Raw genomic sequence first — 21,416 nt, 5'->3', positions numbered from 1 at the left:
TAGCTTTTTATTAAATTAAAAACAAGGCACCCTTAAAAGTTTAACTATCCTTCTGCAGCGATTTGGATTCACTCGTCGGGTCAACCGGCGTCACGTTCAAAATGGCGTTCAACCATTAAAAGCAACAAAGGACAAAAACTTCCCGACCTAATCATTTGAAGCAACCCCCAAAACAGATTGTGAAATAAAGAACGTGGATGTGCCAGAGCCTTTGTGGGTAAAATCTATTAAAGCAGAACAATCAGAGGGAGAAAAATGTCTTGAATAAATATAGGCCCATTTGGTACTCGTGCTGCGTTTTTATTACAGCAATAAATAAAAGTCATAAACTAGAATAGGCCCAAATGCTTTTTTTTTTTTTTTTTTTTAAACACCCAAGCACCACTCTCGCCACCCGGTCGGGCCTGGTGCCAGATGAATTATTGAGAAGGGTTCAATAACAGCTTGGGAAACAACACATGTATAAATGATGCTGTCATTTTTTTTAAGCTGCAAGTTGGAAATTGCAAAAATAAAGCAAATGATGCTCTCTTAAAGACGCTCGGCTTCTCGTACTTTTGGCTCCTTGGAATCCTCTGATAGATATTCTCTCTCGAGTTGTTTTCACTCTCATCTTAGTTGGTTCTGCTCTGTCTGTCGTTGCAGTTCCCTTGTGCCATTATGTCCCTGAATCACTTTTTACTTGGCTGACAATAAAATGCCATCTCTTCCGTTGTGCTCCCTGCCAACAATTTTTATTTTTTTATTTTTCATTTGTGTGAAGCTGCACTTTGTCCAACCCATCATAACGCACTCGCTCCCGTGTTCTTTTAGGAAGCATGCACAGCCAGTCTCCATTGGAAGTCACATTTATCCAACTTCAGAGGACTGTGGAGCGTGGCCAATGGTAAGATTTTGAGTTTTAAAAAAATGGAAATTGATATTCCAGGAGATCCTTTCAAAAGGTGAAACTCATCATATAGATGCACATAAACACAAATAATCCGACTAAATTTCTTTAACTTGCCTTCCTCTTCTCGCTGTCTGGCTCACCTCGTATATGTTGTATATTTTGTCTTTTTTCGCATTTTTACATCTTACATCGACCCGACCATAAGCGGCGGATAATGGACGGAAGGATGGATGGTGAACTTCGAGTTAAACAAAAAATTGTGAAACATTCGACCATGTGTAGTGATCCTATATAACATGAGATTGACTTTTTTTTTTTTGCTTTAACTACTGAAGTGAATTTCTGATGACTGTGCAGTATTCTTATGTATTGAGCTGCAAGGCAGATTTTTACAGCTCTTGTTTTGGATCTCATTAAATTGCAGATGTGTCCCTAATGTTGTATTGGAGCTTTGAGTTTCATGCCAGGGCTTTATCGCATGAATACCATGTGTCAGTGGGAAGGCTTTAATTACAATTACACGCTCACTAAATGAGACCACATGAGGTTATTACCAGTGAATGGTGTAATAACATTGTAACATACAACAGCTACAGAAGGTTTGATGTTTATTTGTGGTTATCGTCAACCATCATTCATATAGATCCATGCATCCATTATCTGTTCTGCTTCTCCGCACAAGGGTCGCGGGTAGTGATGGGTAAATGAAGCTTCAAATCTGCTTCATGAACCAGTTGTAGTATTTTTGGACTCCAGTAGATGGCACTCTCGGTTAAAAATTGGGCTGAAGGCACACTGACTTGCCATTTTTTAAACCCTGTGCCATCTACAGGACTCAAAATACAACAACTGCTTCATGAAGCAAATTTGAAGCTTCATTTTCCCATCACTAGTCGCGGGTGGGTGCTGGAGCCCATCCCAGCTGTCTTCAGGCGGTAGGCGGGGGACACCCTGAACTGATTGCCAGCCAATCGCAGGGCACTCAAAGACAAACGAGCAATAACCTGCCATGCATGTCTTTGGAGTACTCGGAGAAAACCAACGCAGACACAGGGAGAACATGCAAACTCCATAAAAATTTTGGGGATAATCCTTTAAACGGTTACTTGAAATTGTCCAAATGGTCAAAATTTCAGCCTCTTAACAGTAAATATCCTCACGTTTGTTGTCTTTCCATTTCTTCAAAATAAGAATTTGCGGCCAATTTCAAACATCTGCTTTTTGACGGATTTCTAATCACAATTAATTTACAATTGCGTAATTTTCGAATGATCAATTAATGGACAAAATAATTGACTAAAATAATCATTAGTCATCAATTCCGGTGTGTATTTTTCACATGAATTAAATTTTCAGGTCATAAAATCTTTGACTTAATGAATAATTAGTTTTGCTCTGAAAAATGTTCGCTTCTCCAAAAGGAACGTCATTAAGAAATGAGGATGCCCTCAATTGGATCCGCTAAACTGTGCCAAAAATCTGGGGCACTGCACCACATCAAGAGAAACCTTCTACAGGCGGAAAAGTAAATGTTTATTACCTCCAGCTCACTTCTTAACATACAGTTCAAGTTTTGAAATGAATTGATTTTCAGGAATCTAGTGTAGTGTTTGGAATTAATAATTGATGAAATTGTGATTTGAAGCAGCAAACTGGAACAGTGGAAGTGTTGTTGAGTCGAAAGCAATGCCACATGACGTCTGTTTGGAGAAGTTGTGCTATCATCAGAAATGAAATCCCAGCCACAACCTTGCATGTCATGACGGCATTTTCATCCAAGGGTCTTGACTTGAGTCCCCATTCACGCAAGCTACAACGGCATTGAGCTGTGACACCGACAAACACGGCTTTGCACAGTGAAAAGTGCCAGCAACCGATCGGGTCACCCTGACCGAGCCCTCAGTGGCTCAAACGGCTTACTGTTCACAGCGCGGGATTGCTCCTCGAGTTTGCTGCCTTCGCATCTCGACGAGTATTTTCCAAAGGGCAGCGTGAAGTTTCAGATCGGAAATTCCGCGCTCAGGTTTAACATTATCTTATTTCATCAGCCAGCACCAATTTGTATTCACACTCCCGCGGAGGATATCTCGGGCAATTCTTCCTCCTCGAGAAAATGATATTTCATTTTCAGTGCACTTTACCTTCGAGGACGTTGTGGCTGCATGAATGGTTTTGTGAATGCAAGGGAGAGAAGTTTCCTTTTTAGCAACCTGATAAGATTTTTATACTCACTCTGTTTTCAGAGACGACTTCTAATGACAATTGGTAAAATTCTCACCTTAGGGTTAGTGCAGTGCTTCTCAATTTTTTTTTTGTTACGTCCCCCCCGAGCAAGAAGAAAACTATTCGCTATTTGTTCGTTTAACAAGTGAGAATAGACCAAAAAAAATTTCCCTTTCTGTATGCGGCACTCGAAGGAAAAAGTTTGGACTCACCTGACCTAGAATAATAAATTGTCACGTTATTTCCTTTGCCAAAATCCTCAGTCCTCCAGTTTTGTCACGCTACTGTCGCCGACATGAGGATCATCTATCTCTAGTGACAAGATTTAGCGCAAACCAACTCATCTTACTGGATGAAAGTCTCATTTCATCACGTCAATATATTCAGCCTGCAGGATCGCATTAGTGGAACACTCCTCGAAGCCTGCGCTTCACTCAGTTACCATCTTGTCAAATTCTTACTCGAGAAAATGTTATTCAAAAAGGGGATTCCATTCAATTCATTTCAATTCATTTGCGCAACATAGGACTGCATTTTTTTAGCTGCTTCTAAATATGTTTCCATTTTTCATTAAAAAAAATTTTGTTCGTTAACTCATTCAATACCATTGACGGATAAATACGTCAAAATCCATTTTTTTTTTACTAGGCTGGTCGTGAATGAGTTAAATAGGGCATTTTTGGAAACATATATATATATATATATATATATAAATTCTGAATTGCTCTTTAAGTAAATTTCATTAGAAATTAATGACTTTTTTGCTTTTAAATTAAATTTAACGATGAAAAAAAAAAAGTTATTGCTGGCTGTTGGTTTGAGAGTCCAATTTCCTCATCCCAATTAAAGTCAGCTAACGTCTGATTATCGGATGTCTCTCATGCCCACTGCACGCAAACTGAACTGCTTGGATATGAATATGAGTTTCTGCGAGACTGATTACTTGGCCGAAGCAGAGTCTCAAGTGCACAAGTGTCGTGTGATTATAAAAACATGAAATGCAATTTTAATTTTCATAGGTGAGGTGCGGAGACGGGCGTCTCTCGTCCGGTAGCGCCAGAAGGTGAACAGCAGCTCGTGACATTAATAACATTGCTGCAACATTCAAACAGAGCGGAGGAGACAATTAGTTGCAGAGATTCACCGAGCCCCTGAGAGCACGAACACGAGTCCTTTTTTTTTTTATTCCTGTCACACAACCACTCGCTGCACGCGCACAACCCCGAAACACTGCGCCTTTTATTTATGTAACATTTTCAAAACTTGACCGAGTTTGTGTTTCTGTTTTTTATTTTAACAGAAAATTACTTTTTATTTTGAATACTGCATCATTATCGCATGTGGCCTGACCGACCTCAATAATTGGCCTTTTAACTCATTCAAAGTCTTTGTGGCACTTTAAAATTAAAATAAATAAATAAATAAATAACCGAACTACTAAAACATTTTTAAGACACTTCAAGGGGCACATTAAGAGGCGCCTGCACATGATTTATTGTAGTAATTTTCGCACAGTGCTTCAAAATTATTTTCAGTTACGCCCCCTCCCCAACAAGAAGAAAACAATTCACGCCCCCCCCCCACCCGCTTTCCCCTGCAACTATAAATATAGCATTTTCGTTGCAAAACAAACCTACACCGTAGAGTTAATACTCGCTGCGCACGGAGAGCGCCACTGCCAACTACTGGAGTGGATGTGCAATTACACTTTATTGTAGTACGGGGGGGGAAAAGCACATAGGGGCCCGCCCCTTTATTAAGATTCTGCTTCCATATATATATATATATATATATATATATATTTATTTATTTTTTTCATTATTTACTTCCGTTGACTTTTTTTATGATAAAGACCAGAAGCAATTGTGCCATGAGGGAGGTCTGAACAAGAGGAGCTCACTTCTGCATATCTGACGTCATGTAGACCGCAAAGTAGTTGAAACTGATGTTGGCGTTGCAGGAGAGTAGTGCACTCCAGTTTGCCTCCATTGAAATGCCGCACAATCTACAGAATTCTCAGCTATCAGTTAATTGTTCATCCTGCTCATCCCTAGTATTGATTGTCTAATGATTGAAGATGCATCGTCCGACACTGGATAAAATGATTTTAATTACTACTCTGAAAGTGAAGAATCCTTGGCTGTCATGTTTTTGTCTGTCTGGCTCTGTGGTTTTGAAGTGTGACCTAGAAAACGCAACAACGCGTTATGATGAATTTCCGTAGCAGAGCAGAGAACTGACAAAGGGAGTCTGTTTGTGTATTTGTGCAAAGCCAGATGAGATTCTAAAGCCAATGACTAATTAATGAGCTGACTCATTTCTATACGTGACAGAGGAGAGCACCACGACGCTTTTATAACAGCATCATCTGAAAAATCCTTTTCAGACATGTTTGTTTCATCAGGGAGCTAATTGGGACGCCCAAATTGGACTAAAATGTGTTTCGGTCATCAGTCACTGATGTTTAAGGGTCTCGTTTGTTTTTGTTGTCAGGCATGGCTGGAGTATTTCCCTCCTGCATACTAAGCAGTCATTCGCTTGCCCGGTGGTAAGATAGCTCCTGAGTGGCCTCGCCTGTGGAATGACACAATCTTCGGGTGTGAGATATCAAGGTATTATTATGTTTTGTTTTTTTTGAGCGGGAAGCTCTAAATTTGACATATAGGGGTTCTTTCTCCTCTTTCAAATGTGCAGTCATTTCCTGTTCAAAATTTGGAGAATTCTGCCTTCGAAGAATGTCCCTTCAATTGAAGATGTACATGAATTGCTCATATTGAATTGAGTTGACTTCAGGTCCAAATTCTTTCTGAGGGTGTTTTTGGGCTTGAAATGGATCAGGTGACCTGTTCACCACAACAAATTGCATGTTACTGAATTTCCATTTTCAATTTAATTTTTGATTGTTTCTCTCAATACGTGTATATATATGCTTTCAATCTCTCTCTTTCTCTTTCTCTCTCTCTCTTGCTCACTCTAAAAAAAGAATAATAATCAATAAAGATTTTACTCATGTAAATAAAATAACTAGCTAGCAAGCTATCATCTATCAAGCTAGCTAGCTAGCTAGTACAGATTGGACTGGAAAGTGAGCTAGCTAGCTGGCTAGATAGATAGATAGAATGTTTTCTCCATATGTAGGTAGCAAATCTAACTTCAGTAATTAACTCATACCAATCCCAGCCGTTTTCATGAGAGCAAACAACTCAATCATAGCGTTCTTTTCCGGATTTGACTGATTTTGCAAGGCATACAGGATATTGTTCTAAAGATAAAAACATGGGGCAGAAAAAAAAAATGCAAATACGTATAAATACGTCTTCGGGAGGCAGGGACTACAGTTTTGAAAATGTATATGTACGTCTTATGGAGTGAATGAGTTAATCAGCTGCACTTTTTAAATTGAACTAATGTGATAAAGTGTTTCTAATTTAAGAGATACATGCATATATTTTAATATCTGATTTTTTTTTTTCGATAAATCCCATATGGCTTTCTCAGGACTTTAGAAAACCTTGAATCACCCTCACAAAATATGTGACAGCCATTAGATTAATTATGTTCAATTCTGACTAAGTGCATCTACTTTCCATCAAACAACACGCATCTTCCTCCATATTCTCTCTTCCCTCCTCCCATCATCCAGCATGCACATTAAAGCTCGTCATCGGCTGAGTGAAGGCACTCAGGAAGCAGAATGAGGTTCAGCCAGGCACCAAGGTCACCGTGACCTCTAGTCAAGCAGGAAGTGCACAAGGCTTTGAAAGAGGAAACGCCCTTTGTATCTTTGCGATTGAATGATGCAGCACGGGAAAAAGATGGCTTTTTAGTAACTGTTAAAACACCATTCGCATTTTAATTACAAGATAGCTGAGTTGTTTTTAGGTGACCATCTTGCACAGGCGCCCTTTCCCGCTCTCAGAAGGGCAATTAACCTCAATTTAAAAAGTGCCAAACGCTTTAAGAAGCAACCATGCCAGTGGTGAACACTAAACTGGGCCAAGAGAAACCGACAAGGGACGGTCGCCCCCGTCCAATAAGAGTTCAGAGTGAGGTTATTAGCATTCACGGAAGCGCTGTGTAAACGCGTGTGACCGTGTGGCTGCCGCAGAGCTTGGGCAAACAGAAGCCTGACGACAGCAGCTGTAGAGTAGTGATGCAATAATCTTGTTACCATGGAGACCCGAGGTTCCCAAAAAAATCCAAGGGCGGTGGAAAGTCACTGCGCTTGGCTGGCTGGCAGGCTGGGACACGGTGCTGAGATGAGAGGCAGCCATTCGCGTAAAGATGCTTGACAAGCTGCTTTTCCGCTCCACTCTGACATGTACCTGATGTATTTTTCATGAAATAAATGACATGCACGGTACAAAACTAAACAGATTGTCCACGCTAGTAAGACACTTGGAATTAGCATTGAATGCCTTCCATACATTTTGTATTTACTCGTGTTGTTTGCGGGTGTCTGTTTGCTCATTTGTGCGTCCTATTACCTCAAGTGATTGGTAATTATGATCCAATTTGGCTAAGCAGCTCGCCCAGCTTGAACTCAGGAGATTGCACGAAAATAAGGTTGAAATTAGAAGTCTAATATTTTGCAAGATTCAAACATAGTACGTGCACGTAGCACAGTACAATGGAACTTTAAAACTCAAATTCATGAAACCGACCACATGGAAACTAAAATGTTTGTGAAAAATCTCCCTCAACTGTTGCTCGAAAAATTCACAGGGATCGGATTTTTGCGAGATTTCAGCAAATCTCACGGGACTCCAATCCAACAAAGACTTTTGCGATACTTCTGCAAAAAAAAAAAAAAAAAAAAGGTAATAAGTTTGACTATACTTTAGCAAAGCTTTATGTGAGACTTCAGCAAATCATGAGACCGCAAGCATAAAAAAAATCATTTAAAAATGTCGGCAAATCCTGTGACACAACAATAAATCATTTAAAACTTCCATTTTTTTGAAACTTTAGAAAATAATGGGAAACTTTAGCAACTCTTGTGAGACTACAGGAAATCTCACGAATCTTGAACAAATCGAGACTTTTATGAACCTTTTGAAAATAATAATAATAATAAAAAAAAAAATGTAAGCAAGTCTTGCACAACTCCTGCTGCATGTCCGTCACACTTTCATCCGACATCAGTCTTTAAGGTGACTCTACCCTTTATTTTTCTTTGTTTTTATTGTAGAGTGGCTGATTGTTACCGTTATATATGACAAATGTGAACATCAAAATTTCATGTTAAATTATTGCCAGAGCAGTTAATATGATGACTGGCACATATTATTTAAATTTGTATTATTTCCGTATTTCTTAGATTGTTCTACCTTACAGAAATGCTCCATTATATTTTTTTTCCGATCTGGTATAATTAATTTCCTCGCCAGTTTGACGATCCAGATGCCCAGATAAGCATGCCTTTGACAGATTTAATTGAAATCCATCTCAATGAAATCTCCTCTAAATCTCCTGGCTTCAGTGCCTTCTGGGCACCGTGCTGGTTAAGGCGCAAAGAATCTCCAGCAGCTTTTTGATGTCGTTTTGCTGCGAGTCTACCAGTCATTAGCATGCAGTCCACCTCTGAGATGTGTTGGGGGGGGAAAAATGGGAAGAGGAACAAAGAGCTTCCATTGGACGCCTCCTCTTCCTTTTATTTTACAGACACCTCACATAGAGAGATGCGTATATGTGTATTTGAAATCCGCAAATGAAACAATGACCACAGCAGTTGGATGCTCTCGGAAATACGATGGGTGGCTTATCGAGAAAGAGTGTTTAATAGTCCATGCACATATAGTTGCTCCGCTATAGCGAGAGTTTAAAAATAGACTCTGTGCACTGAGCTAATGGGAATGGAGTTATAGGGGCACAGGGACTGGAAAGTGAGATGAATGGTTTTGACCTTGGTTACTTAAAAAATGGCAATGTGATGTGAACAGTTAAGCATCGTTGTTTAAGCAAAACTGTAAAAATGCAGAACATGAAGTTTAAAACTCATAAGACTTGAGAATTTGGGGGTGGGGGAAGTTTATTTTTTTTCATAGTTTATATGTGATTTTGCACGGTTGAGGACCCACGTGCTGAGAAGAAGGAAGGAAAGACGGGAGGATTCCCAAACAAGCAGTTACCCTCCAACATGCAAAAAAAAAAAAAAGAAAAACGAAGAGTGTAAAAATATGAAGAACACTAGTGATGGAAAAATGAAGCTTCAAATTTGCTTCATGAACCAGCTGCTGTATTTTTGAGTCCTCTAGATGACACTATTGGTTTAAATAAAAGGTTTGAAAAATGGCAATTCAGTGTGCTTTCAGCCCAATGTTGAACAGAGAGTGCCATCTAGAGGAGTCCAAAAATACTACAACTGGTTCATGAAGCACATTTGAAGCTTCATTTACCCATCACTAAATAACACTAAATCAACAAAAGCAATATATATATATATATATATACCATCTTCTCGTTTTATCTCTTTGAACGAAATTAAGTGTCAACTGACTTCGATAATACGACAACAGTAATTTTGCTGGAACCAAGAAGTGTAGCAATAACTGCTGAATCGCAATTTGGCATATACTCCGTGTGTTAAGTGACAAATGTACACACGCACACACTGCATCTACAGTACAGCACTGCACTCGAAGGTCTCCGGTGACATCATTAGTGCATTTGCATTTTGTCACTGCCGCAGTAATTAGCACTTTAATGGCATAATGTTCCCTTTTTGCCTAATTTACACCTTGTCCACACATACATGCGCCCACATGTACATGCACTACACGCACATACTGACAGAAAAACGTGCTCAGTGCAATAAAAAGAAAACGTATATCCCTTCAAAAGTTTTCCTAATGTAGACCGATAATATTACTGTGTAAAGTGTTAACCGAATTTTGTCCCCAGCAGGGATGAAAACAGAAGACACAAACACTGCTGGAAAAATATCTCTGTCTCAAAAAAAAAAAAGACTCAGAAAGTGGATAGAAAAGTCTGCAAACACCTGTTCAATTGGCAGGAATTTGTGATCGAATAAAATGAGACAAAGACAATTAATTTCAAAAGGTTTCCCGTCATTAACTCATTCACAACCAGCCCAGTAAAAAAAAATGGATTTTGACGTATTTATCCGTCAATGGTATTGAATGAGTTAATTAGACTTGTATCATTCAATTAAAAAATATATCTTTTGTAGAGTGAAACAATGACATTTGATAAAAAAACATAAACATAATTGTGGTTGCAAGTATGCACATGCTTTATATTGTAACTGGGATGTGTTTCGATTCAAAATTTACAAATCACGTTCAAAGTCACGTTAAACGGGAGTAATGACAAAGTTTCAAAGTAGCATTTTAACATTTCAAATAAGTTTGTAATTGTTCATGTTAATCTGTAAGAACAATAAAAATGCCAATCTGAATCATAAAGATGAAAGTATAATCCACGCAATGAATGAACGCATCAAGGAGTAGAAATAAAGCTTGGGATGAATCGTGCAAAGAGCAAATGACATCATGACTGCATTCATCCAACTGCACCAGAGCCCCCTGAGATTTGGTTTGGACACCAGTCCGTGTCTGACTCTGGTTAGTTTTAGAAACAAGTTTATGCTAAATTTAGGCATTATCATTAATTTAGTGCTGAGGTGAAGGCAACCCAGGAAAAAGAGGCAGACTCTTGCTTATGTGGATAAAAGAAATCTTCCAAAGGTAGCAGGTGGATTTTCAAATAAACTGTTAACCCAGTACACTTCCTGAAACCTGCAGAATGTTTTATTTATTTATTTTTTTTAACGTCTTGGTAGAATATAAAGACGATTTCCTTTCTGCCAGGTCTAATAGAGATTTGATGCAGTGCCCGGTGACTGAGCCACTCTTTTAAAAGCAATGCGTAATTCATTTCCACATTAATGTTATATAAATGTTAACAACTGAGACACACTGGGTGGAACAAATTACGAGTAGTTCATCTAAAATGTCAACATGGAACGAAACAATATTGTGGAGCGATAACATCGAAATCTACATTTATCGTAATTTAAAAAATAAAAATCCTCGAATAACAGATCATGATGAATTTATTTGACTCTTTACCGCCCTCAGTAGGTGCTCCTGTTTTGTTTAGCAACATATAGACTCAGCAGTTAATTATTGTTGAGAGTACGTATTACAATTTCGAGAGGTTTTTCAAAGTGTGGGCTCCCTCTAGTGGTATGCAAAATAATCACAGCCCGAGTTCAGTTCAGTTGTTTTTAACTTTTAACGTTCAATAAATTTGCATCTTACATTTCAAAACTGTTTGCTTCCAAATTGCTTGTTGTTGAACATCCATTTCGGTCAATTTATTATTTAACATTTACGAGCAAAAAACAGGACAGTATTTTCCTGTATTCAAGCACATAATTGATGTTAAAACTACATAATGTTAAAAGTACTTTTTAATGAACACTTAAGCCTACTATGCTACTGTTAATTTTTAATATTGATCTCTATGGTGATACTTGGAATGCTCTGTCTCTTTTTTTTTTATTCATAACATTGCTTTTGTGGGAAAACTTGGTGCGTTGATGTCCACTTGTGGTATTTTGGCATTTCACCACTTATTGCGGTTCCACCCATGAAAGACGAACCTATCATTATTCCCCAATGATGAGAATCATTCATAGCCCATGTGAGCCCTTAATTGGACTAACTGGGCCGCATTTAGCACAATTTATTCAGCAGACGTCACATTGAATCAGAATGGCAAAAACAGATGAACATTTCTTTAAAGTATGGAGAAATGATGACTTTTGTATGAAAAGTAAATAAATGCTGCAGCCTCTGTAAACACCTGCCCAGTTTGGTAACGTTATGAAGCCCACAGTGCAAAATTATGCCTTTTTCCATGATTTCCCATGATGGGAATAACACTGAATATTCACAGAGAAGTTAAATATGTCCTCCCGGCTGTGCTGCGTTGGAGAAAGTGTTGAATCAGCAAGTTTTAATTTCCAAACTTAGCATCTTGATTGGGTGAAGCAGCCTCTAAGTGATCGTTTTGTTCCTAATGGTTCGGTTTAAGTACTGTATTGTTTCCCAAAAGAAGCTACTACTATAAACGATACTGGAAATACTCTGAAAAGATGCAGTATATTATTATGCCGTATACTGAGATATTGCGTTTGTGTGAAGCAGCTGTGCTCCAGTGATGGGAAAATGAAGCTTCAAATTTGCTTCATGAAGCAGCTGCTGTATTTTTGAGTCCTCTAGATGGCACTGTTGGGTCAAAGTAAAGGGTTTAAAAAAATGGCAATTTAGTGTGCTTTCAGCCCAATGTAGAACCGAGAGTGCCATCTACAGGAGTCCAAAAATACTACAAATGGTTCATGAAGCTTTTTTTTTTTTTTCGCATGAACTTACAATAATCACGCAATAACGATAATTCCCCTCACACTTGTTGATAAATTGTAGATTGAGGCGGAAAATAACTCAAGGTGACTTCAACTCAGCCTTTCAGGAATCCCCAGAGTAAAAGCACTTGAAGTTGTCAGCGGTTGAAAGGCTTTGCTTTGCTTTTCCGTCACGTTAGATGTTCAAAATAAATGCGTTGCGCTAGCCGCTGTCTTTGTGTGCTGTCATCATCTTTAATTCAGCAGAGAAGCGGAATCCCAAAGTATACAAGCAAGCTCCAAACACATCCACGACGCGGCCATGTGACTTTCAATACACAGCAGATCCTCTAATGACTTCTTCTCACCGCTCTGCAACTTTACCACTTTCGGCACACACGTCTCGTCTTCATTCACATCAATACGCTATTGATTTTCTCTGATGCGTCAAGTGCATGGAGTAAGGAGGAAGGCTTTAAACGGAGGCCTGAATAAGTGTGTTTGTGTGAGATTGAGTGGGCGCCGTTATTTCTTGTTAACAGAACGCAGATGCCTCTTGAGAAACGTATTAAAAAGGGAGGAAAGTACATTCACAACAACTTAACTACGTCAACAAGCACCGCACAACAAATGACAGTATAATCTGTAAGGGTTCTAAAATTTGACCGAGGGGCCGGACCAGGAGCAGATGGGTGGAGTGTTTTGGCAACCTCACCTCATCGGAGAAAAAAAAAAAACATTTAATTTTAAATGAAAGTGAACAAAAGGATTACAACAATATATCATACATCACAGCGTTTAGAAAATAAAACATTGACAAGGTTTATTCATTTAATTCTTTCAAGTTCAGCGGGCCGGATTAAAACGTTTAATGGGCCGCATGTGGCCCCTGGGCCGTAGTTTGCCCACGCCTGATCTATAGCAAGGGTTACTAACCTTTTTGAAAATAAGTGCTACTTCTTGGATATTAATTGATTACGAAGGGCTGCCAGTTTTTTTTAGAAATTAAAAAATAGATCAAAATACTTTTCATACTTTCTTACTTTTTTTTATGTAATTCTTAACTCTATTCACTGGAAGTTGAATGAGGAGTGACATCAACTGTGATTTTTTTTATTATTATTATTATTTTTTTTTTAAATGGCCAGAGTCTTGGCCAATTCTGGTTGGACCATTAGCCTTCAAAGATTAAAAGAAAAATACTATGCAGCATTGGATCTTTATTAGATGAACACACGTGTGTAAGTCCCTAAAAAAAATAACGCACCCTTGAAAATGCAACTATTACGAGCAGCTTGCCTATCACGTTAAATGCTTGCGACATCTCTCAAGCAAGAATTATTGTCATTAAAGTCACTGTTGTTTTCAACATCTTTTTTTTTTGTCCAAAATGTGTGATTTGGTCAAATCAAAACTTGTTTTACTGCTGATGACTAATAAACAGTGTTTTTTTTTAAGTCAAACCTTTCATTGTGTATTTTTTGTTTAGACAATATGTGTGAAAGACCAATCAGACAGCTCCAAATTGCCTGGCACTCAAAAGGTTCTGTCACTGTGTTTTTTTCGTTTGTTGGTTTTGGTTGGGTCTTGTCCAGGTGCTCCGCATTGTCTCGTCAATTTGTCTGGATTTAATTCCCTGCTTCTATTCACATATTGTTACTTTTGTATGTCTTCAGTCCAAGTCAAGTCCCTTTTTTTCCCCCAGTGTTTGTTTTCATACTTTGAGCCTTGTTGTTTTGTACTATAGAATTTTTCCATATGCCAGTTCCTTGCTTGTATTTTTGTTTTCTTAAAATTAATCTTTTTTGTTGTTGTTGAATTACTCCTCGCTTCCCTGCATTTGGGTCCACACACCCGTGCTCACCATGACGCAATGAATCAACCTAGACTGAAAGAAACCAGGGAGCAAAATGAGAGACGACAACAAGACATAAAGGGTTGGACCGAGCTGATTGGCTAACACTAGGCACGGGGATGACCAGCACAGGTGGACACAACAACCTCACGAGACAAACAGGCAAAGAAAACAAAGTGAATTTTAAACCAAATCCAACTAACGACAACAAGGGGTTCTCTTTTTTTTTAAAATGGCTGGCATTGAAAGAGTTAATAATGTTGCAAACAATTAACAATCAGGGGAAAAACATAAATCGCAATATGCACCTGTTTATTGCTATGAATATCTGCAAGTGTTTAAATGTTCAAATAACTTTCACACTATTCCTAGGAAATCATAATGTCCCATCACTATAGGAAGGTAGGCACATATCATACATGCGATCACACTTGTCTAATATGGACAATTTTGAGACTTCGACCAACCTAAAGAGGATTTTAAAAAAATATGCAAGGATGCATAAGGAGGACACGCAAACTTCACATAGCCGAGATTTGAACCCCAAACATTAGAAGTGGGAAGCTGACGTGCTTACCACTCAGTCACCGTGCTGGGCATCTCACATTACATTACAAGCCAAAATCAAGTTAGCAAATATGATGCCAATACATCGCAGAGAGACAAAACTCATTTTTTGGGAAGGGTGATTGTGTTACGGTCCAAAATCGATTCATATAACCAACCACACAAACACATGGAACAACGCAACAATCCCCTAATCCTGCGTGATAATCCCTTTTATAACAACAACAAAAAAAAACGGCATTCTCTCATCCCTTCTGTGCTGCACTGACATGTTCTCATTAAGTCTGAAATTTTATTGCATGCGGTTGTCAGCTTTGCCAGTGTTCAACATTGGTGCAGAGCTGGTGATGGGATGTCCACACCGGTGATGTCATTGACCACCCACCCTCGATCATCCTCTGACAGACTGTCTGAGCCCCCCCCCCCCAACACAAAAAGAGAAAAATAACCACATTCAAGTCAATAAAATGCGTCAAGTGGTGTCCTTGTTAATAAAGGACGTGTTGCTGCATGCCTGTAGTGACTGCACTGACCTGGATTGTGCAGGTGTACTCGGAGTCGTCCAGCAGCCGCACGGTGCAGTTGCACTCTCGGTCCAGACTCCGAATGCTGCTGCTCATCAGCCTGCTCAGCATCTTCCCAGCGGTCTGCGAACCGGACCGGGGAGGACGACGCGAGGCGCATGCATGCGAGTTAACGACGCGCTCGCACCGTGCTCCAACAATTGGTCGGCGGAGGCGGCCGTGAATTGCGCCGCAGATGGAGCATCTCCGACTGGTTGAAGAGCACCGGAGATTGGAGGTACTGCTGGTCAGTAGTCCACGTTCAAGTGTTCGCCCCCTCACACGCCACCCCCTTTTTTTTTTTTTTTAAACCACACCTTCTCTTCTTCACCACACCGCGATTGAATGGTGACTTTGCAGCCACCAATCACGGAGCTTCCGTCATGACTGAAAGCCACATGCATGCCTGTAGTAACAAACACTTAATGAGTTGTGTGGTTTCAGGAATTAGTCGACACCCGAGCATCTAAATGCACTCGTCTCCGAATTTGCTGGTTATTTGCATAAGGAATTTAAACGATCACATAATGAATGCCAATTAATTCGCTGCATTCTGTAGCTAATGAAGCACTTTATTTATTATACAGACAAAATACGAGTAGTTCTATGGACATTACGTGCCATGTCATTACATCTTGCAATTATGATTAAAATGTGTTTTGCTATAATTCTATATAAAACGCACAAAACACAAACTTTTCTTGAACATTGCATAATTCATTCAAATGTACCTCTATTTAGAGTAACAACTTTTTATTTCAATGAAGAAACTGAAGTTCATTGAAATAATCCCCGCCCGTCACTAGTGATATTTGCCTATCCGATTAAACGTTTTTCCAAAGTCTTGCCACAAATAAACATGACAAACAAACACGCAAACATTTCACTTAAATGCGGCTTTAAGCTCAATTTATTTCAGGTTTGTACAGCGCTTTTCTACCTTGGGTAACTCAAAGCACTTCACACTGTTACATCATTTACCGACTGATGACGGGGCATCGGGGTGAGAAGAAATAAGAGAGAAAGAAGAATGTCAAGTCTGATATGCTTGCCATTGTATCTCCACGTGTTACATTAAGATCATGATCAAGATGGCCTTTACTAATCCCACAATGGGAAAATTTGCAGCCTTTCAGCAGCAAATATATAGGTCACACAGAGACAGCGGCGTAATGTAGTTGTTAATGTGTAACATTAGCTGCAAACATTTGGAAAACAAACCTGTGTACATATAAACAGTATATACTTATATACACAAATTGACATGCTGATGTGAATGGAAAACTGGTAATTTTTGAGAGGGTTAATTAAGGTTAGAAAATTCAGGATCGTTATAAAACTCCTGCAGAGACCTTGCGGATGAGCTGTTCATTTGAATCAGGTGTTTTTGCGACAGGGGAGAGATGGAAAACATGGAGAAAAGGATTCCTCGAGGACCGGAGTTTGACACCACCAGACTGTGGCCTCTATTGTCTAGCGAATCATTGTTGTACTATCGTGGAATTTGAAGTCGTGCTTTTGTTGTAAATCTGTGTAAAATTTAATAAATTTCACAATTGTTTTAACTCAATTTAACTCTAGTAGTTATGTCGGCTGGAAAGAATCAAACCCAAGGCACCTTCTGTCAAAAGCTACGCTATCTATGAGAATGTTTTCTCTTTCGTGTTTTAGTGAAAAACACTGTCACATGAGAACATTGGCATAACGTACTTTACTGTGTAAATCAGGTCGAGGCTACCTTCACGTGTTTTATATGGATTTTGGCGACATCTAGTGGCCGTTCTGTATATCGCAAATGCTGCTCGCGGGGCCACCTCTGAAGCCCCGCCTCTGTCATCCTCTGATTGGGTAGCACACTTCCGGTTTCGTAACTCGTCAACGTGGTTGTTACCAAACACAAATCTAGCAACGACAAGCATTGGTCGAACGGAAATCCAGACGCATTTAAGGTAGGTTTATTAACTTTGCATGAAGTTTGTTGTCATTGCCCTGTTAGTGTACACGTTGACAAACTAAAGTAGTGGTGGTAACTCTCCGGTAATTCGCCAAATCGGTGCGTTTTAAATTTTGACGTCTGCTTTTCCAATGTACGCGTGTTTGACTGTATCCCAGTGTCCCAGTAAAAGTGTAAAACGTAGAAACAATAATGAATGAAATGAACAAGAACAGCTCCTTGAAGATGCAAAAATGCATTTATTCATTTTTATTATGTTTATTTTTTATTAATATGAATATTACAAAATATTGTAACCAATTTGAGAACGTTCTAGAGCTATTAAAATTACCTATACCCACTATAATATAATGTTACATTATAACTCCATAATACTACAACTAATACTAGTAGTTATTCGATTCCCACTGTATGCAGATCTGCCTAACTTTGTGGTGCCTATAATAATGACAGTGACTCAAATTTAAAGAAAAAAAACACTGTATTTTGTGATTATTTAATTTTTAATTTTTTAAAATTAAATTAAAATTTTACTTCATTTTATCCCATGACTGCAGACATGGGTCACAGATGCATCCACTGGTTCCGCAAAGGGCTGCGGCTGCATGACAACCCGGCTCTAATTGAATTGAGCCTTTTCCGTTGCCGGTCCCTCTCTTTGGAATGACCTCTCGCTAAATGTTAGGCAGGACCTCTCACTTCCCTTCTTTAAAACCCGTATTAAAACAATTTTTTATTCTTTGGCTTTTGACTCAGCATCAGACTTATTTACATACTGCTTTTGTGCTTTTTACTGTCTTCATTATTAATTGGTTTTATTGTTTCTTGTTATATGAATTACTTTTGCTCCGTGCACAGCACTTTGTATACAGCGGTGATTGCCCAAGAGTGTTTTATAAATTCAGTTCAGTTGAGTTGAGGTACATATGTAACATATTCCACTCATCATATAGTTTTTATGCAATAAATGCAAGATAATGTGTAATGAGCGTATATCTTCAAAGGTGTGAAGAAGACCCCTCATTCCAAAGATGACACAAACAACTATGCGATCCCGTCAGTGGATGAGCTTGGTCACGATGCATCGGAACTCGGAGACGAACCTTTCCCGGGTTGAGAACGAGAAGCTTTGAGGCGATTGGAGGAAAATCTGAAGAAAACTGTAATTCTTGTTAATTTCGTGATTGTGCCAGTTTACACAAGTCTATGTGACGAAGACAGAAGTGTGGTTCACGTTCATTAATGTGCAGGTGTATCTTTTTGTGGCCGACAGGGATGGGTGTGCGGCTTTGAGAAACCTCAGACGTCCCCCAACTCGTTGGTCCTCAGCCCTTACGTCACATTTGGCTGCCTTTCTGCGCGCACGTTCTGGTGGAGGCTGACCGAAGTCTACCAGGGGGTTCGAATTTTTATGAGCAGCCTGCCAAAGCTTCATTCACCCATCACTAGGGACACCCTAGCGGTCAATCACGGGACACATATAGACAAACAATCATTCACACTCACATTTACACCCATGCACAATTTAGAACAGGTGTGGGCAAACTGCGGCCCGGGGGCCAAATGTGGCCCATTAAATGTCTTAATCCGGCCCGCCAAACTTGGAAAAAATTAAAATAATAAACCATGTTAATGTTTTATTTTCTAAATACTGTGCTTTTCCAAAGACATTTATATTGTTGTAATGCTTTTGTTCACTTTCATTTAAAATTAAATCAGATGAGGTGAGGTTACCCAAACACACCATCCATCTGCTCCTGGTCCGGCGGCCCCTCCGTCAAATTTTAGAACCCATTGTGGCCCACCAATCAAAAAGTTTGCCCACCCCTGATTGAGAATCCTAATTAACATCATAACCTCATATTTTTGGACTACCCAGTGTATTAAGCCCAGAACTTTTTGATTGCGGGTCTAACCACTCGGTCCAACGTGGAACTGAGATTTTGGTGATATCTAAACTTTTTTCAAAATTTTTCTTGCAGAAAAAACATTCCGATCCACCAGTGTCCCTTCACGGACAGTTATTATGGCGAGAATTCTTCTTCACAGCCAGTGTAGGTATCCCCAACTTTAACAAGATGGAGGGCAATCCCGCGTGCACTCAAGTGGACTGGGACGAGAACCATGACTACCTGACCGCCTTGTCACGTTTTTGTGATACGACCACAACGTCACATTTTTGTACGTCATCATGACGGCCTTTATTTTGAAAAGGCTCGGACCGGTTTCCCCTTCATTGTGTTGCCATTTCTGCTCATATCCGCAATCTTTGCAGGAAGTACCTTCCCATCCTCAAGAAGTTCCCCGCTCAGTACATCTATGAGCCTTGGAAAGCGCCAGGTAGTGTACAGAAGGCAGCAGGGTGCATTGTGGGTAAAGACTATCCGCTGCCCATTGTGGAGCATGAAGTCATCAGCAAGAAGAACATGCAGAGGATGAAATTGGCGTATGCCAAGAGGTCCGCTGACGCAGACGAATCGCCCAGCAAGAAGCGAGGTGCTCAAACACATTTCAAATCATGCTAACAGGACACTACATTAGGCACACCTACAATTGTTCTACATTCCGAACTTGCTAGCTTAAACTCAACAGTGGTTAAATTATGTTCCACTTGTTGGACAGTTCAGAATGTTCTAATGTAAGTAAATTAATAATTTAGTCATGGAACCAAAAATATTATTAAAAAAGAATTGACACTATTAATTAATCAGGAGTTTGTAAATAAAATGTTTTGAATAACTAACTAAATTACAAAGGTTTTCTGTATTGATTAGTGTTGTCAAGTGATTGCATTTTTTTCTAATTAATCGCAAAAATTCCATAATTAATTGCGATTAATCGCAATTTTTCTACGGCGATTTTTTTTTTTTTAAGCTTTTAACTGGTATTTGCTCTAATAATAACTTGTAATTAATACAAAAATCACCAAATGTGAAGTGAATTTGTTCTAAAATTTTCCTTTTATCCTTGAATAGGACAGGAATTTTTCTAAGAAACAATTCTCAAAACTTATACAGTCCATTTAGTTGTAAGCACCACAAGGCCCGGTGGTAACCTAAGCAAGGTGTTTTGTTCTGTGATGATGTGCAAAAGATGTACAGCTAACATGGTACAATGTTTGAACTTGGCTTTGCAAGATATGCAAATTCATTTTTGAAGAAAATAAAACTGAGTTAACTGAGTTAAAATATTTAATCACATGGATTTTTTTTTTAAATTAATCTTGAGTTAACGCTTTAATTTTGACAGCCCTAGTATTTATATTTCAGCGATTTTGACAGAGCAAGAAAATCACTTGTTACATTGCGCTAGTGTACTTAATGAAGTGGCCAGTGTATCGAACAATTTTTATTGACTATATCAAGTAATGCATCGCCCTCTGTTGTTTTATCTTGCAGGTGTGAAGCGAAAGTTGCCCTTCATTGTCGACATGATGAAGAAGAAAGGAAAGAAATGAGTCAAGATAATACATTTTGAAATGTCCTTCGGTTAACTATTAATTCAATCGGTTGCATCGGTTAGCTTTTTGCATTGGTGATATTAAGTTCTTCTTCTTGCTGGTTTACAATGTCTCGTAATATTTTTGTAACTGCTCGAAGCTGGAAGTAGATGAATGCGTTATTACTGTGCTGTGGAAATATTTTCTGCATAATTTACATTAAATGCGTTGCCAAGAGGTTATCTTCTTTTCTTTGGCAATTAAAAGAATGGTTCATATATGTGACCCATTTTTAAACCCAATGGGTTTTCAAAAATACCACTAGAGGACACTGTAATTTTACTGTGCGAACTGAAATCTCACTGGCCTTTAAGATTTTTTGTACCATGCTTTTATTATTTGAAAATGGCTTATTCATCTACTGCCTGTTAAAATTGCTACAAACCTATGACAAGTTGTTCTAGTGTCAGTAAAGTAGGTGCAATGGTGTAGAAAGTAGTGTCGAACCTTATTGCTTTATTTAACTCCAATGACGCAATCATTAAGCGTGTGT

The 21,416-nt window shown here is 38.9% G+C and overlaps 2 protein-coding genes and 1 pseudogene across 3 annotated transcripts in view; 2 read left to right on the top strand and 1 right to left on the bottom strand.

Moving 5' to 3' along the window:
• The window catches only part of LOC148337436 (FERM domain-containing protein 5-like), a 30,903-nt gene extending 15,192 nt beyond the window's left edge, over positions 1-15,711 (bottom strand). Inside the window, exon 1 of the mRNA XM_088296055.1 lies at positions 15,441-15,711. Within this exon, the coding sequence (XP_088152181.1) occupies positions 15,441-15,542 (102 nt within the window). The 5' untranslated portion in view covers positions 15,543-15,711. The remainder of the gene's footprint in view (positions 1-15,440) is intronic.
• LOC148337435 (uncharacterized) overlaps positions 1-18,823 on the top strand; it is a 29,346-nt gene extending 10,523 nt beyond the window's left edge. The window contains exons 7-10 of the mRNA XM_088296054.1: positions 814-886; positions 5,609-5,727; positions 15,454-15,717; positions 18,429-18,823. Coding sequence (XP_088152180.1) covers positions 814-886; positions 5,609-5,667 — 132 coding nt within the window. The 3' untranslated portion in view covers positions 5,668-5,727; positions 15,454-15,717; positions 18,429-18,823. The remainder of the gene's footprint in view (positions 1-813; positions 887-5,608; positions 5,728-15,453; positions 15,718-18,428) is intronic.
• Positions 17,636-21,100, top strand: LOC148337434 (cryptochrome-1-like; annotated as a pseudogene). The gene is made up of 6 exons (XR_015843285.1): positions 17,636-18,080; positions 18,429-18,586; positions 18,698-18,823; positions 19,407-19,609; positions 19,700-19,920; positions 20,823-21,100. The product of XR_015843285.1 is annotated as a cryptochrome-1-like (transcript).
• Positions 21,101-21,416: the final 316 nt, after the last annotated feature.

This window comes from Idiotropiscis lumnitzeri, chromosome 5, assembly GCF_059441095.1.
Source record: "Idiotropiscis lumnitzeri isolate Australia: NSW breed Sydney's pygmy pipehorse chromosome 5, RoL_Ilum_1.0, whole genome shotgun sequence".
Classification (NCBI taxonomy): Eukaryota; Metazoa; Chordata; class Actinopteri; order Syngnathiformes; family Syngnathidae; genus Idiotropiscis; species Idiotropiscis lumnitzeri.
The sequence above is the reverse complement of the archived record's forward strand: the minus strand, read 5'-3'. Positions and strand labels throughout refer to the sequence as shown.